General features: G+C 42.7%; 1 protein-coding gene across 1 annotated transcript; it reads left to right on the plus strand.

The window, feature by feature from the left end:
- Positions 1–359: 359 nt before the first annotated feature.
- On the plus strand, positions 360–17055 carry WNT9B (Wnt family member 9B). The gene is made up of 4 exons (XM_026043708.1): positions 360–427; positions 10066–10322; positions 15464–15729; positions 16579–17055. The coding sequence occupies exons 1-4, from the start codon at positions 360–362 to the stop codon at positions 17053–17055; spliced, it is 1068 nt and encodes a 355-aa protein (XP_025899493.1).
- Positions 17056–18088: the final 1033 nt, after the last annotated feature.

The raw sequence follows: 18088 nt of genomic DNA on the forward strand, positions 1-18088 counted from the left end.
GCCTGCCCTGCCACCTGTACTCTTGCTGTCACGTGCGGTGCTGTCAAGCACCTCGCCCCTGGCACGGAGCCTGCCCAGGCGCTACCCGCTTCCCTTCCCGCAGGTGCCAGGCGTGGAGCGCGCGGGGAAGGAGGCAGCCGGCCGGGCTGCGCATCCCCCGCGGCTGCGGGGCCGGCGGGGCGCGGAGGGTCGCGGGGAGGCAGCGCGGGGGGCGGCGGGTCCCCGCGGGCGGGCCCGGGGCCCCGATTCCCGGCGCCGAGGGGCCGGGCCGGGCCGGGCCGGGCCGGGAGGAGGGGGCCGCTCCGCCTCCCCGCTTAAAGAGCCGCGGCGCCGGGGCGGGCGGGCAGCGAGCCGGCACCATGCGCTGCTCCGCCGCCCTCTGCCTCCTGCTGCTGCTGCCGCCGCCTCCCGCCGCCGCCTACTTCGGGTCAGGGCCGCCCGCGGGCCGGGGAGGGCGCGGGGGACCCCGGGGAGGGTCCCCGGCTGCGGCTGCTCACCCACCTGCAGCACCCCCGCTCCCCGCCGTGGCACCTTGCGCAGGGCGTGGGGTGTTTTGGGGAGAGAGCTGGAAGAAAAGGGGATTTGGGGGGAGGTTTGGAGAGCGGGGCGGTACTGAGTGTCCCGAGAGTCCCACCGTGCACCCAAAGGCACCTGGGGGAAGAGGCTTGGGGGAAGGTGCAGGGTGAAGAGCAAAGTTCTGAGGCTGGAGCAATAGGGAGAAAAGCAACGACGACTTGCCCCACGCCTGGAAGTGTCTCTGTTCAGGAGGTGAAATTCACCCAGGACAGTTTCTCACTGCAATCTGTCTCCAAACGATTTCCCTGCAGGGAAGAAGGTGGGAGAAGGGGACCAGGCAAGGGAAGTGGGTCTTGCGGGCAGGGTGTGGGTGACATGCAGAACTGCGGTGTTGGCGAAGCAGAGCTGATGCCTCGGTGCAGGATGTGGCTCAGGGTTGCGTGGATGCTGCTCTTGCTGGGCACACGCCGGACTCGGAGCTTGTTGCTCTGTACACACTTGTTCTGGGCACATGCTCTGCACATGCCAGGCCAGTCACTTCTTCCTACCTTTCCTTGGAAATCACTGCTGACTTGGCACCCTTGTCTAGGACAATGATGGCAATTTCGGTTTTGTAAAAATGCTTCCTCAGATCAGGTGGATTTTAAGTTTATTTATTACATTATTTAGCTTGACTCATACCTAATTGCATGGTAGCAGGGAAAACTACCTTTCTTGCTGCTTGGCCATGTGTAAGTTGTTTCTGGACATACTGTTTTTATGAAGTTGGGTTGCAGTGAGTGTAGCTTTCCAGTTACAGGGAGCAGGTGCACACAGTTGTATTAAGAGGAAGCAAATTCGTTCATATTTCCTTTTCATGTAGCTAATGCAAAGCAGTTTCTGAGTTTTCCTCAACTGGAGTCAGTTCTTAAAGCAACTTGAATGATTATTCTTTTTCTAACAGTGATCTTTGGATATGAGCTGCTTTCTAGTCACGAAATTTGTGTGTGCTGTCCTTTGATGGTGCATGTCTCTGAATTTGTTGCTTTTTTCACTTTTTTTTTGTGTTTCTTTTTTAGTTTCTTTTTTTTTTTTCCCTTGAGGGCTTTTGACACGGGCATGTGCTGTGCAGTCTCACCTTTTCACTTTCATCTACTACTTAAGAGTCACAAGGAGGAACACAAAGCAGAAATGAAAGCCTAAGATCTGAATGAGTGTTTGGTAGTCATTAATAAGGAGATATAGGGATGCTTTCCAGCCAAACTGGAGCTGATGGGCTAGGGGGCAACTTGCATATCTATGATGTATCGTTTTCAAAGATATGGGAAAAATGTTGTCTCATCTCCAAAACTGCTACTGAATTTACAGGAGCCCCTAGACTCTGGTTCTGCAGCCTATGTCAATGCTTTGCTGCATAGGAGAGATTTAGAAATGTCAGTCAAATCTTTGCTTTCCAAACCTTATTAAGAAAACCTTAGAGAAATGAGGAGACCTTACAGACGTTTGTAAAGGAGACATTTGTGTGTCTGTCTTTAGAGAAAGGACAAGAGCTCTTGGAATGTACGATGTGCATTTGGCAAAGGTGAAATATTGCTAGCTCACACTGGTGAAGAAAATCCCACCTGCATTTGGTACTGCTGGGAGGAAGACTGGTGAGGAGAGGAGTGCACAGTGTAGTCCAGCAAAACTGGCCAAAGAGCTTAGGAAAGATGAAGATCATTTATAACTGTACAGAGCAGAGGTCTTGCTGGGGTGAACATGCAAAGGACACAGAACAGCAGTTGTGGGCAAATTTCAGAAGACTGCACTCCTGCGACACTGGCGCGTTTGGCTGGCAGTGCATTGAATCTGCCTGAGCAGACCTTGAGCTGTTTTAAGTGCCAGTGCTGCATCCAGAGAGGTGTAAATTGAAACTTGCTTTTAAATGATGCATAGAAAATAAGCTCTGCATTAGATGTGATTCAGCTGTTATTCAGGTTACCTTGGAATTGTCCGACCCAATAAATGTAGGAGCTAGGGGTACTCGTCTCCCTTGTGTTCAGACAACAGGCACCTCCGAGCTTCCTTCGTGCCTGTTTTGTTCTCACTGCAGGTTCAGTCTTCCAGGCTTCTCCTGAGCTGTTGCCTCCTGCAAGGTGTTTCCTCCTTCTCCTCTTCTCCTCTTATCCCTGCTTTTTTGTTTTCGGATGTACAACTCCTGGACTGGATGGGAACTGCTCTAGATCTCACTAAAAGCTGTCAGAAACCCATTGCTTGTGAAAAACAGTTTGAGAGGTGTTGGAGGAGAGAGAGAATTTCTTGTTGAAGAGGGCAGCAATTTCCATCTTCTAAGAATTAAGCTGCAGTAGGATTTTAGAAGAGACCCGCTTCAGCAGGAGGTAACAAACTTTTACTAATGCCTTCTGCTGGGGAGATCTCCTGGAGTGGGCTATGATACATCTTATTCACTTGCCCATTTGGCCTGTGCATTTCTTTTAAAGCATCCTGAGATGTGTGTGCCGGGCTTCCTGGAAATTTGTATTATGTTCTGCCTCGGAATCGCAGCTCCTCTTAATTCAGCCTATGCACATCCCCTTTAGGAATTGCTTTGTGTGTGCCGCCAACGTCAGTGGCACAAGTGTTGCTCTTTGACATGAAGGAAGGTTTTGGCTCTTGGACTGATGTGTTTGCCGCTCCCTTAGAGAGCAAAAGGAATATGTGACTTGCAGATATGTGAAAGCTTGGGCTTGATTGTATCAGGCATGATTTACAGAATCACAGAATCTCAGAATGGTTGAGGTTGGAAGGGACCTCTAGAGATCATCTAGTCCAAGCCCGGTGCTCCAGCAGGGAAACTTAGAGCATGTGGCACAGGGAGGCATCCAGGTGGGTTTTGAAGACAAAGACATTTAGACAAGAAGACATTTAGAAAATAACGTCTGATGACATCTTAATATAAATACAGATTCCTTCAAAATTTCTGTCCTCACCTTCTCCATATCTTTCTGGAGATTTCAAATAAGCTTTCATCCATCTAGCTCCATTACTCTCATTCCTACACAAACAAACACACACACACACACACACACACACACACACGTGTATACATAATACATACTTATATATTTCCTACTTCTTTGGCAACTGCAATTGCAATATTTTCTTGTTGATTCTAATGCGTGACATATACTGCAAATAGAGACTGTCCAGATTTGAATGCTCTTGGAAAAAAACAGCATTGAATTGCACCTCTGTCAGATAAACTGAATGTCCATATTTGTTACAGGCTGCCTACATTTTCTTTTAAATACAGTGTATTGGAAATTTGTAACGGCATCATTTTTGTGTTGTCACATAGAAAGAATGATGGGATTGTAAAAAGAATGTATTAGCAGAAAGAGAACAGAAATTAAGAGAAAAAGAATGTTTTATCAATATTTGAAGAGATGGAGTCTTTGGCAGTGTTTGGAAGTGTTTGGCACAGCAGAGATGTGGTCCTTTTGATGCAACGAATAATTAAGGGCTTTTCACAAATACTTGATTATCTTTAGTTTCCAGATTCTCTTTAACCTCAGGGCATCACAAATTCTAAAAATTCACCAGTTTGTGTTGAGTGTTTCTTCTATGGGACACTTCAGAGAATGCAGCCAGTCCAGAGCTAGGCTGAAAATCTGATCAGTGCAGTGATGGACTCGAGCGCTGGCTGGGTTGGACTGTCAGCATCAGGGACTACATGAGACCTCAGATCAAGAGCTCCATGGATATGATTTCATGTGACAGACTTTAGAGGGGAAAAGTTTTAGGCTGAGAATGTCCAGACTATGGGACCCTCAAACCAATAAGGAGGAAGCACCAAGTACAGTTGAGTGATATTCAGCCAATGCATAAATACTAACCGTGGCAGTTCCCAACGAGTTCTCAGAGTTGGAGAGTTCCCACACCAGATTACATACCTCTCTTCCCAAAACAGCCATGTCTTTCTCTGTGAGATGTTTGTGTGCTCTTCTCTATGGAGTTCCAGGAGGATTCTTACTTTATAAAAACAGTCTGCATCAGGACACATCATCTGTTGCTGTTCCCAAAAAGGGAGCAACCCTTCGCAGCAACCAAGAGAGGTTAAGGGTTGGAAAGCCCAGTGCCAAGGACACTAATTCATAATCTCAGGTAAAACTATAAATCTTACTTCAGTTTTTAATTCAAGGTCTTATTCTTTGTGAGGGGCAAAAAGCTTGGAGAGAGACCTACAGAACAGTAGTTATATGAATATCTGCCTGAAGATCTGAAATGACACTCTGAGGGAGACTAATAAAACACCTTTGAGAGGAATTTATTTCACAATGCTGCTTTGGGGATTTCTGCTAACTTCTCTGTGGAGAACTGGTGATACAGAGCATGGGAAACCAGCCCGCTTAGGCAAACCAATACAACATTCATGAGTCTTGGCCATCCATTTGTCCAGAGACAAGTGTTGAGGATTAAGTAGTGTTGTTTCTGAAAGGCTTATAACTCCGTGCTGCTAGGGAGAGAATATAGCTGAGAACCTTACATTCACCTTAGTGGCCTTAATTTGATCTATCGAATTGTCCAATATTCTCCAGGCCTTTCCTGTATGCTTGTTGCAGCGATCTCTGGGGTGTGGATATTTTTGTGGAACATGAAAGGCCTGTGAAATCAGATATGAAGTGCTGTTGTGGGTCCCTTTGATTTCTCTCCTTTCTTGCGAGAGGGAGAAAAAGCATATTTTTAAGGGTTTTAAAGACCTTTCAGATCTAGAGGACATCGGGCATTACACAGGAACAGGCTCTCATTAAAAATCTCTTAAGCAGCTGGAATGTGGCTGGAAGGAGATTAAAGGAAAATGATGAATTTAGCAAAGTGCTTAGACAGAAAAGTAGAAATAAAAGTTTGAGATCCTTATTGTTTTTCCAGATTGTGAGCAGGTGTGCATTAATGCAAAGATTTTTCCTTTTTCTGCTGTATGATCTGTAGATAATAAACTGTAAATCATCTAAAAATGACATGCAGTTTGCCTGGCTGCAAATATCTGCATATTTTATATTTAATTTTGTAAGAACGTTCTTTTCCTCTAATCTTAATCTGCTTTTATGTTGGTTTTACCTAATAAAATACAGTTCTAGTTAATAGGGTCAGAGCTTGCAACCTTCTATTTACATGAGTAATCTTAGTTATGCCTGTTAGAACTCTGGGGGTGACTTTCGCTGGGTGACCTTGGTCAGCTCCTTGAATTTCTCAGCCTATGTCCCTAAATTGAAATGCAAGTTGTATGTTTTGAGTGTTGTGACAAGCTGCTTTTTGTGATTAAAAAACAAAAAAATAAGTCAACAGTATACTACTTTTGTAACTAAAAAAATCACAGATGACAAAGAACTGGAGTGTTAGGAAATAACTTTGTCTATCTGTGCAGGATGCTGCATTACCTCTGCTGGAATTTAAACTACTGCTGGGCCCAATCATAGAAAGAGTTTTCCCACAGGGCTTTTTCTTTGCATTATGTAAAAGATGAATTGGTATAAGTATAATTCACATCCTTGGTATCTTTGCTTTGTGTGTGGTCCCAAGCTGTATTTGCTGTGCAACATTCTGATTGCTCTGAAAATGGAATTAAATTCTTCAAAGGATGTTTTTACGGTGCTTGTCACTACTCTACTTGAGATTTTCACAAATATTAATGTCTAACTAATGTCTATTTATGTCCTTCAAGGTCTGGAGAATGGCAATACCACCTTGTCCCAAATCTCACTGGTCTCCTATAATGCTGGTCATAGGACATCTTTAAAATAATCCCTGTTGGAGATTGTAAAAGCAGCTGTACCAAAGCTTCTGCTAGCTTCACATCGAAGTTTCAAGAATGTTTCAATAAGAAGCATGAAGAGAAAAATATTAAAGCAAACTAGCAGATAGTGATTTTCTTCAAGTACTCTGCATCTTCTGACAGTCTGCATTTAAAGGATTTCCTTTGTCAAAGAAACTATCTTTGTGTTTAATGATCTAAGAAATTTTTCTTCCATGACTTTGTAGGAACTCATATATGCTTTTAGCGTCACTGGTGTTCTGCAGTAACGAGGACTGTAGTTTACCAACAGCCTGTGTATCGCTTTTCATTTATTCGTAATCTACTGATTAGTAAATTCAGTAATAGAATTCCCCCTAGTTTTTGTATATGAGGCAGGAATTGTCTTTCTTTACTCACTTGTAGCCCAGTCATGATTTTGCAAACCTCTTTTCTCCTAGTATCCCTTCTGTCCAAGTGGAAAGTGTGAAGAATGTCCAGGTTATCTACTTGCTCTTCAGACTGTTCTGCATGTCTGGAGATATATTTTCTTTGGAAGTCCGGGTAGACTGTAGCATCTGGATCATCGTTGTCACTTTAGTCAATGAGTCCTTCAAAGACCTCTAATAGGATTATGATAGGTTTGCTTCTCTCTACAGAAACTGTGTTGACTCTTTTCCACTATTTTGTATTTTTGTATTGTTCAGTAATTCTGTTGTCTTTTGGGGGTTCCTACCAGCTCACCCAGTACAGTTCTGTTCTGTGCTCTGTAGGTCCTCACATCTCATATAAAAATTTGAAGATCCATTTTCTGTATTTTGCAAATATACTCATGAACTTTTAGGCAACAGATTACAAATTACAATTGTTCGTGGGTCAACATTCTGATGTGAATACCGTGTCCCATTAATTTAAAATTACCATGTGAGAAAATTCACTATGGCCCCTTGCCTTTTACCAAGCGATTGAAGAACTGCCTACCATACCTCTTCCCTATGAGAAGGGATCCATGCTTTTAGGCCAGTATCCTTGTCCCTTGGAACCTGCATGTATGATGACAAGAAGAAAAAGTGAGCAAATATTTCTGCCGCTTTGTGCTTTATTTGCAAATGAGACAGTGCAACAAGTGATTAGCCCAAACAGTCAGAGAAGCTACTTGTCCTATCTCAAAAAAATCTGGTAAGACATGAATGCTGGTTTAGCTGGAATGGAGCAATAAAATGAGGATGGAAACTGGCAGAAACTGGCAGGAGCAGAGTTCTTTGTTTAGGGAAGGGATTGTTGAGAATTAGGATGTTTGGCGTGAATGGTAGATTTGTTGTATGTGGACAATGAGTAGCTTGGTCTACAGGAGATTGGAAAGATCACATATGTGGTTTTACAACAGTTTGCAACTTCTATGTCCTTATATGAATCTCTGGGCCTTTTCAGTGCCAGCTCTTTTTTTTTCTCCTTTTTTTTTTCTCCTTTTTTTTTTTTTTTTCCTTTTTTTTTTTTTTTTTTTTACAAACTTGGGAAGATTTGCTGTATGGGAGCACAGATAACACATGACAAATGGCAAATAATCACATTTCACATCTAACTTCTTGATGAGTGTGCTTTCTTGGGATGTGTGAGAGCTGGCCTGTAGTTGCCATGCAAAGTCTAGGTCTCCTACAGTTTGGGTGAATGTTCTCACTGTTCCAGGTACTCTAAGGTGGGTTCTTACTCTAACTCTGGGTTCTTCCTGAACTCAATACTGTCCCAGTGAGTTTCCTATAGTTTGGACATCTCTAATAGAGCAATCTTTTCTTGACATCTAAGTCCCTCGCTGTCCATGCTGAGATGTCACTAGAGCTGACTTTCCTCGGTCTTACCTCTTACATGCTTCACAGCTCAACATGTGCTTATGCACCAAAGAAAATCTACCTTCAATGGAAAAGTAGGTTGGTTTTTAAGCACCACATTGGATTAGGCCAACTTGTCAAAGATTATTCATCATCTGTGAGTTTGTCTCACTTCAGTCAATCTTCTGTTCTCCACTAAAGTCTCTCCAGCTGTCACAGCCCTTGTGTGCTGGGTGCTTCTGCCTTGTGTGGGCAGTGTTTACTGTCCGATAGTGACTATGCAGTCTGAGTTGCTCTCTGAATCTCACTCCTCTAAAGTATATTAATCTTAATTTATTGGGCTGAGTCTGGCTCCAGGTATGTCTGTTTTTGTTTTCCAGTGTCGCATGTTTATCTCTTGGCTTTCACTGTTCAGTTCAGCAGTGACAATGGGATTAAGAGATTCTTCTCATCCACTAAGTTTCTAAAGTTTAATGTTTATTGCTTTCCATAATGATTTCGTGGTTCGTTCACAGGTCTCTAAGTGACTTCTGCGTGTTGCCTAATCCCATTGTTGTGTGTAATTAGATGTGTGAGTTGGAAGTTGCAGGTTATTGTGAGAATGGGTGCAGAAGGACTGCGGGGTTTTAAATGAAGGTGGAACCAATTGAGTCATCTCCGTTGCTCAATTCCTCAATTGCTTGCACAGAGGACCATACAGTTCTCCGTACATGAACAGTAATAGTGTGCTTGCTCCTAATGCCAGACAAGCAAGGGGGTGTTCATCTGACTAACTGTGAGTGTCTGTGTAGGCTTCTCTAGCAGAGCTATATGTGCTTTTTTATATACAGTGGAGAGCCAGTTAATACTCAAAGGGGTCGGAGATCAGTGATGACTGCAGTATATTCCTAGGTTCGGTCAACTGAATTGCACTATAATTCCTATGCTTGGATAGACTGTTATGGTTGGACTTGATCTTGAAGGTCTTTTCCAACCATAATGAATCTATGATTCTATGACTGGGTGGTCACTGATGATAGAGAGATCTAGACAATTAACTCAGAAATAGATGCCTACAAACGTTCTGGGAGACTAAAATCCTAACTGTAGTGCTTGATTTGCACCCTGCGCTGTGAAGGTTATATTCCTCCTAAGAAAATATTCTTGATTGTACAGATGAGAAGGGGTTGTTAGAAATTTATCTTTTGTGAAGCCAAGTAACCTACAGCTTGCTCACTGCATAGGTGAAACCACAACTACAATGTGATAGAAAAAACCTAGATCTGGCATGTTCACTGACATGCTCTCCTCCTCGTCAGTGGAGACAGACCTTCTTTGCATAGAAAGCTAATTCAGCTGGTAAAGATATCTCTGCTAAAGAGCTATGCAATTTGTAGGAAACTGATGATACAGTGCAGTGATGTGAATATTTTTGTCTACATTGCTATGGGGAACTGTGGCGTTGTAGTGTATTGATTAACAGGTTTCACTATCTGGCTTGGTTTGCTCAAGGACCTAGCTGGGCAGGGAAGCTGGTGGAGGGTTGCCACACCTGTGGTGGGTGCCAGCAGCTGGGTGGTTTTTGTAGACATGGCTTACAGGCTTCTCCTATAGATCTCTCCCTAACCAGCCTTGCTTGCATGACTCCCACAGTCACTTCGTAGAACAACATAGCCCAGTTTGTCTGACCAGGAGGAGGAATGGTAAAGGTTTGTGAGAGTTTCCGTTTGTCTTTCTCGATGGTTTTGGCATTTTGGGGATGCACATGTGTTTCTTCTTTCTCCCAACAGTTTTAATCATTTATTTTGCCCTGGCCTGTGGTGGAGATGGGATACTAGATCCACTCAACCTGTACTGACCAATCTTTGGAGCTGATAAAGTACCCCAGCCAGCAGTTTTCGGAATACATTTTATCCTTTTCTCTGATTTTCTGTTTTTTCTTCCACAACTGCTCTTTTCCCTGACTGTTTCCCTTTTCTGACGGCTTGCTTTCAGCTTGACTGGGAAAGAAGCGCTGACCCACTTCCCATCCCTGGGCTCCTCAACAAGCTCTGCCCAAGGGAAGGTTCATGTGAAACAGTGTGACCTACTGAAGCTGTCCCGCAAGCAGAAGAGGCTTTGTCGCAGAGAGCCGGGCTTGGCAGAGACGTTGCGGGATGCCATCCGGCTTGGGATCATGGAGTGCCAGTATCAGTTCCGCAGTGAGCGCTGGAACTGCAGCCTGGAAGGACGGACTAGTCTGCTGAAGCGAGGTACAAGGTAGTCTTTTGCTTGTGGCATTGCCTCTCACTTGGTGCTATAGCTGCTGGAGATGACATCTCACAGGCAGCTGGGACACAGAGCAGTAATCAGGGCGTGCAGACATCAGCTCACTCTTCGAGGAATGGGAGCTAGGAATAGCAGTCTGATATGGTCATTTTTTGCTAAAGAATATACAAGTGCCTTACCCTCATTTTTGCTGCATGATTTGTCACTGATAGAAAAGTAGAAGGAAGTTCACACTTGGCTTGCACTTTTTTTTCTAAGACCGGAGTTTCCTAAAAGCTGATCATCTTTCTTGGTTGGCAATTAAAGATGATCCTGTGGAAAGCAAGGGTTAGTGCCCTATTTAAAGGAACATTTTTTTTAAAAAAGGACTTTTTTCCAGCTCTTTGGGCATTTGTTGCTTTCAGTTACAGAATTTAATCTTAATTTACTGTTTTTAAAAAGAAAAGTTTATCAGCTATAAGACATTTCAGTGCAACATCTCACAAGACTCCTCCACATAAAATTGAACTTTGCACGGCAGTTCAGTTGTGGTGGACAAAATAGTCACTGTCCTTTTGTTTCACAAAGTACTTTACAGGAAGAAAATGTCCTTTAAATCCTGTGTTTGAGATATGTGGGATAGTAATAATTCCTTCAGGGAAGTACAAAATAATAGAATAAAAATAGATCCAGAGACTAATTCCTTGATGCAAGTTCTCAGAGCATGCATATATACTTTAGTGAATCTGTCCTTGTCCAAATGTGGGACCAGCCTTTTATCAAGGTTCAGTCTTCCAATAATGTTTAGTTACCTAAAAAAAAAAAAAAAAAGGCTTTTAAAAGAAACAGAATGATCTAATAGTATCTTTGTTTCACAAAATTAAAGCGTTAATTTTTTAGTATTGGAATTCAACATTTTTATATTTCCATTAGGAAGTATCACATTTTATTAAGTTGATTGTTGACCTAATGTTTTATAAAACATATATCAGATCTCTGTATAAAAATATATACATACATATACAGATCAGATTACTGTAAGACTGTTGTGAATTTTCTAGCAAACTATGGAAAAAATATTTGTGATCACTTTGAGTGACTTTTTGACATCTCTGCCTTCATCAGCCTCAAAGAACTTGAAAATGACAATTGAGTAATCCTCATCTTCAAATAGCTGGAAAACATTTAATTATCTCATTGTGGCGTGCCTCAACATTTCCATGGGCTCCAGATTGACGAAATAAAATATTCCCCTGTAATTCAAAACCTGTTTTGGCAGAGGAGGAGAAGTGTTTGAAAACTTCTATTACACAATCTTTAAGATCAAATGATGATTTAATATAGCTCAGTATGCTATACACATCTCCTATATGAGAGGACAATTGGCTGGAAGCAATTATTAATTATCATTTTTTCTTTAAATTGCAAATAGATTAATTTCTTTCATAAAGAGCAGTCACATTTCCAGCTGCTACTTTTGATCGTTTCTCACATACTTCTGATACACTTTTGTTGCTGTGTTGGAAATTACCAGTGAGACAGTGGGCTGGTCTCTTTACCCAAATAATGCTGAAGAGTTCCAGAACTGATTAAACTCTTTGATATTCCTGCGGTTGTACAGGAACTGCAGACAAAAATGCACACTTTTCAGCAGTCTTGTAATGGTTTTATCGGTATAAGAGGGAAGGTCCAAATAAGACATTTCATTTCTGTAACTGATGGAAAGACACACTTAATTTATTGTCACAACTACAAAAAAAAAAAAAGAAAGAAAAAAAAAAACCCTCTGGGATCACAAATGCTTTTCCTGCTTTTACAGATGTCACCATCTCATTTTGTGTTTTTACATAATTTTAGTAACAGAAGAAATGCCAAGGGCTTTCCGGTTTTTGAAATGCCGGATTTAATTTCAGTCTGCTCGATGTGTTGTTTTACATGGACACTCCTCTGGACACAACTGGGAAACTCCTTGTGCATGACTACAATCTTTTCCTGACCACTGCAGTCACTTATGGTGGTTATCCCTCTTCACTGATCCACTCAAAATCTCTCTGCATTCCTTCTCCACTTCTCCACTTTAAAAAAATTCCAGAAAGACTTTTCAAGACACTTTTTCCATTGTGATAGTTGATGTCTTCTCATGTAAAACTTGTAAAGCAGTGATCTTTTAGTTTTCTAAGTGTGACATTAATGCAGTCAGCTACTGGTGGAACAAGCCATATTTCATCTCAAACAATGCATTGATTTGAGGAAAATAAATACCTATGGCAAAGACAGCTCAGATGCAGCCTCTCGGAAAAATTCTTCTTGAGAAATGAATACTCCACAGTCCTTTCCTCCACCTTTCCATTTCTTTGCTTCACATTGATCAAACTCTTTGATCCTCAAGCAGTGATTTCAATGATTCTGAGGGACCTGGGAATGGAAGAGCATAGGAGCAGTTGCTCAGAGAGGCTTTGGAATCTCCATCCTTGGAGGTTTTCAGAGCTGGACCAAGCCCTGAACAACTTAATCTGGCTTTGAAGTTAGCCCTGCTCCTAGCCCTGCTAGTTCTTTCTACAATTCTATAACTTCGAGAGAAACCTCTTCCTCTTGTTCTGAAATGCTCCCACTGTATCATGACCTTGAAGAATCTTTGACTTTGACCATCTTTCCTTTGGCAGCATTGCCATATGGCTAAGCTCCTCCTATTACAGTTTTCTTTGTGGTCTAGAGCACACCATGCCACAGAACAGCATTTTGCCATCACAGGAAAAAGTCTTTCTGTATTTATAGGTTGCTGAGCTACAGGAACAATTCTAGAGGAGTCCTACCAGGAGGAGCTGGCTTGCTTCAGTGTCTCGAAATTCAAGTCTGTACTGGATGTTTACTCTTAAGCCTATAAAGATGCCCACCAAAAGTATCTATATTCAGATATTTCTCTAGATTCTAAGTGTTTAAGCTTTCATGATGGTCACTAGCAACCTACTCAGTGGCTCGGGAGAGTGAATCAGCCCTAAGACAGACCGTGAAAGCCTGGACATCAAAACTACCTTCCAGACTCCACTGGCTGTGGTGACAAGAGCTGCATTCACATAGTGGGAGGATAGATGCCTGCACACATGGAGTAACCTGCTTCAAGAGCTTCTTGAGAGTATGTTAGCTTGAGCTGGATCTCTCATTTGTGCTTTGATCTACTGAAAATACAACTTAAATAGATGTACTGCTGTTCATTTTTAACCTGCAAGGACTTACGAACCACTCAGTTTTCTCTTTATACATGCACCAGGTGAATTAATTAAACAAGGATCAGACCCTCATTACACATTAGAAGGAATCATCTTAGACTTTTCAGACAAGCGTTTGGCATTCTGGAGATAATGAATCTTTGCTTTTAAAAGAGGCAGGAGAGGCAGATTTGAGAGTGTGCCTGTTATCTTCAGTTACTGCTGTCTGCAATGGCCTGACCACAAGCAACGGTCTCTGATTTCAAGAAGACTGAAATCTGTCCGGCACTGACATAGGCTACCACAGAAAAAAACAAACCATGACTCCTCAGAAATAGCAGGAGGAGTGTGGTATTCCACAAAGTCAGATTTAGCAGAGTATGTGGAGCTGACTAGTGCTGTTAGCAAAGTTTCTAAAATATTCTTTCCTCTTCTGGTGTCAGTGCATCAAATAAGATGCTAGGAACCTAGTAAGCATTTAGAGATTAGCTACTAGAATGTTTTGTAGTATGTAGAGTGTTTTGTATGGTCGTCCTGACCATACAACAGCTAGAATAATGGAGAAGTAAGCAGTTTGTTAGCTGAACTCCTTGACTTTTTCCACATTGTGGCTGACTCGCTTGTTCATTTCTATGCTGTTGTTCATTCTGTAATCTAAAATTTAGGAATTCCAGCAAGTACATAGAAAGAATATCTTGAAAGTGCTCATGTGGGCTCTCCATTGTGTTTGTGATCAATCAATTTTTCCTTTCTTTGTCTTGCTCTCTGGTCAGATTTAAGGTGACATCAGCAGGATCACAGCAGGATCTATAAGGAGAGCTGGATGAAAATTCTTTGAGGGAATGGAGTCAGGAAAAGATTTGAGATTGGACTGGTTGGTCCAACGGTCTCTTCCAACTTCTACTCAAAGCAGGCCTAACTGCAAGACTAGGCCAGGTCTTTAAATTTCTCTCATTCTTTCCTTTTTTTGGGAAACAGATTTGTTGCTGACAAGAAATGCTCAGACTTTTAAATAAACCAAGTCCTGCCCTCTGAGCTATTGATGACAGTCACCTGTCTTTCTCTTTCTGGCTCTAATTCCTAAATAGTGATCTTGATATGCAGTTTTCCATTAATAGTTTTAATTTCTTCAGATAAACTCTGTAGAAAATGTTAAGATCTTCCAGTGCATTGCATTGGAGAGGAGGTAAATAATCAAAACATTTTTTGTTTTAGGTCAGACCTGTGTCAATTCTTGTTCTAGATCTTCTGTGGAGCTCATGGGAGTCATGTTTGAGATGTGATATGTGCATTCTTATCTGAGCCTATGTCTTTCAACCAAATTTCTTTTCAGACATTGTACTTTCTGACCTGCTTGAAGTCTCACAGTGTGTCATGGTCATGTACATCAGGACATATATAGCCCAGTTGGGAAGCCTGCTTTGAGAAGGAGAATACATTCAGAAAGCATCACTTCAGTGCCTGGGGAAACCCACTTTTGAAAGAAGGCAAAAAATCTGCATATATAAAAGAGAATTCTCCTTGCCCAGGATGTTCTTTAACAGTCAAAGTACATTTGATCTTCCATTGGAAATACTTCTCTGTTGACACAGTCCCAGTTAAAAGGTTTTTGAATAATGGATCAGGGGTTCTAATATTTTTTCAGTCTCAGTTTGGCTATTGGCACCATCCCTTGATTCCTGAGCGGTCTCCTATCTCAGTACTGAGTCGGCCACAGCTACCAGGTGAGACTAGGCTGTTAATACACGTGTGACTTTAAACCTGAAATTCACTTTCACTGCTAGGAATGGTGTGCAGGTAATGGAAGAGTGTTGTTTCTTTTTGTTTCTAAGAACTGTGCTTGGTTTTAGTTCATGGCCTGAATGAGGAGAGCTAGTAAGGCAGAGGAAAGCCGTATTTTACATTTCCTGTTCCTACGCTCTTCTAATCCTCCTATGCAGGTTTTAAGGAAACTGCTTTCCTGTATGCTGTGTCCTCAGCAGCGCTCACCCACTCCTTAGCCAGAGCATGTAGTGCTGGGCGCATGGAGCGCTGCACCTGTGATGACTCCCCAGATTTGGAGAACCGCAAGGCTTGGCAGTGGGGTGTTTGTGGAGACAACCTCAAATACAGCACCAAGTTCCTGAAAAAGTTCTTGGGTCAAAAGAGGATTGGAAAAGACCTGCGGGCCAAAGTGGACATCCACAACACCAATGTTGGCATCAAGGTGAGGAGCCACAGCAGCATGCCCGAAGAGAAATTAAGACTCAGTGCAAGTTTCCCAACCCATCCTCAGTTTAGGCTGTCCGTGAGGGGGTTATTCACTACCGTTGTTCAGTAACTGGACCTTTTTACCTGTGTGTTCAGGGCCTTATGGCACTGAGAGTTCCATGGAAAGTCACCTGAGCTCTGGTGTGAGGATTTGCACATTGAGAGTGAAAAGTAACAGCCTACATCTTCTGCTGATGTCAGTGGCTGAGTAACAACAATATGCAGAACTAAAAAAGTTGTAGAACTCACTGACTAAAATACTCTATGGGTTATGCTATAGCTACAAGCACTGCTGAGTATGGCTAGAGCTTCAAAGCTGGTTCAAACTGTGAACCAGATTGAGGGTTGACACTCCCAACTTCACTTCTGAGTATGCTGGTGATTGGTTGTTCTCTCTGGTATTAGTTATGTCATAAATTTGGTAAGGAAGACCATTAGATCAAGCAATTTGGCCTGTATGTTATGGATGATTGAATTATCACTATTTTGCATTATTGGAATTATTTCCTTTGATTAAAGCACTGTCTTTATTTGAAGATGTCAAGAAAGGGAATGCACCATGCTGGAGGTGTGTTGTTTCATGGACAACTGTTCCTGCTTTTCAAAATATGTGCTTAGGAAGAATTTGTCTAGTCTCCATGTTCAGCCATTTGTCCATTTTTTTTTTCAGTTTTACTCAGGAAAATGGAAATAATGCCAATAAAACTGAAGTAATTCTGGGCTGTTTGGGATGTGAAGTCTTAACTGTACCCAGAACTATCTCACAAACCTGGCATTAACCATTACCACTTCTCTTCCTCATCAGGCTGTGAAGAATGGTCTCAAAACTACCTGCAAGTGCCATGGTGTCTCTGGCTCATGTGCTGTCAGGACGTGTTGGAAGCAGCTTTCACCATTTCATGAGGTTGGCAGACTCCTGAAGCTGCGCTACGATGATGCTGTCAAGGTGTTCAGCACCAGCAATGATGCAGTAGGACACTCGGAGCTAGCTGGCCCCCACAGACACAGCCATTCCCCCAAGCATCCCACTTCACCCCGTTCCACTGACCTGGTATATGTGGAAGACTCGCCCAGTTTCTGCCGGCCCAGCAAATACTCCCTGGGAACTGCTGGGAGGACCTGCTCTCGAGAGAGCAACTGTGACAGCATGTGCTGTGGACGGGGTTATAACACCCAGAGCCGCCTAGTTACCTTTTCTTGCCACTGTCAAGTGCAGTGGTGTTGCTATGTCGAGTGCCAACAGTGCCTGCAGGAAGAGGTGGTCTACAGCTGTAAGCAGTAGCTAGTGGGGCAGAGCAAGGCCTAGAGCTAAAGAACACAGGAAGGAAAGAGGGACACGATTCTCTGATGTGGGGTAAAGGCAAAAGCATGAACCAGTGTCCAATGCTGCTATTATCTCAATGTTGAGGTCCCCTGACCAGGGGAGAGCCCCTGAGTGAGGGGTGAAAATGAGAGATTTTCTCAGGTGGTAGATCAGGAAGAAGAGAGAGGGAATGGGAGGCAACAGCAGAAACACTGAAGCAGTTAAAATGCCTCTTGATACCTTACACTCTTATCTGCAGGAGGACCCCTCTCCCTCAACCCTCACTTGCACTTATGTAAATATCTTGGAATGGTAACACTAAACTACAGGGCCTTGGGCTCTGGTGCTGGAGAGAAGAGGAAAAGAAAGGGACAGAGGGAACAACCAACTGGAGTGGATTCTGATGTAGCAGGAACAGGTATGTTCCTGCACCAAGGCAAGATGACTCTGTCAGAGGGGGATTTCAAGCACTGTTCTCTAGGAGATGGTTGAATCCTCTCTGCTCTGAACTCATAGACACACCGTTGAGTATCTTCATTCTGATACAAGATTCATGTCTCAGAAATACTGCTTGGAAAAAAAAATACAGAACTCTTGTCATGTCCCAGACGATGAACTTTGGGCGTTCGAGTGCATTCTGAATATTTTAATCTTGATATCCCCCCCAAAAAAAACCCTCTGAAATTTGCTTAATTACACTGGATTGACCGTAGGTAACTCTGCTGGAGTCTGTGAAATTACCCTTTGCAGTGTACTGCATCACAGAGGAGTTATTTTATGGCGGTGGAACTGGGGTGATGCTGATTATTATTTTTTTTTCCCATTCAAAATGTTAATTGCAGTTTTTCTTATGTATACTAGTCATGCTTTGGTGCCTAAAGTGCATCATATCACACTGTTCTGCCCAGAACTAACATTAGGAAAAGTTTTTGAAAGGGATTTAGGAGCTGCAGTAACTGAGCTGTCTAACAGATTTGCAAGTTGTGAGTCACAGTTTCTGTGCTGGCAAGTT

The sequence above is a fragment of the Nothoprocta perdicaria genome, unplaced genomic scaffold (genome assembly GCF_003342845.1).
Source record: "Nothoprocta perdicaria isolate Ctin4 unplaced genomic scaffold, notPer1 scaffold_336, whole genome shotgun sequence".
Lineage (NCBI taxonomy): Eukaryota > Metazoa > Chordata > Aves > Tinamiformes > Tinamidae > Nothoprocta > Nothoprocta perdicaria.

Excerpts from the sequence above, each read along its gene's own strand:
- WNT9B (XM_026043708.1), top strand. The coding sequence starts at position 360 with ATGCGCTGCTCCGCCGCCCTCTGCCTCCTGCTGCTGCTGCCGCCGCCT. Across the intron at positions 428-10,065 it reads CCCGCCGCCGCCTACTTCGG|CTTGACTGGGAAAGAAGCGC; the intron begins GTCAGGGCCGCC and ends GCTTGCTTTCAG. Across the intron at positions 10,323-15,463 it reads GACTAGTCTGCTGAAGCGAG|GTTTTAAGGAAACTGCTTTC; the intron begins GTACAAGGTAGT and ends CCTCCTATGCAG.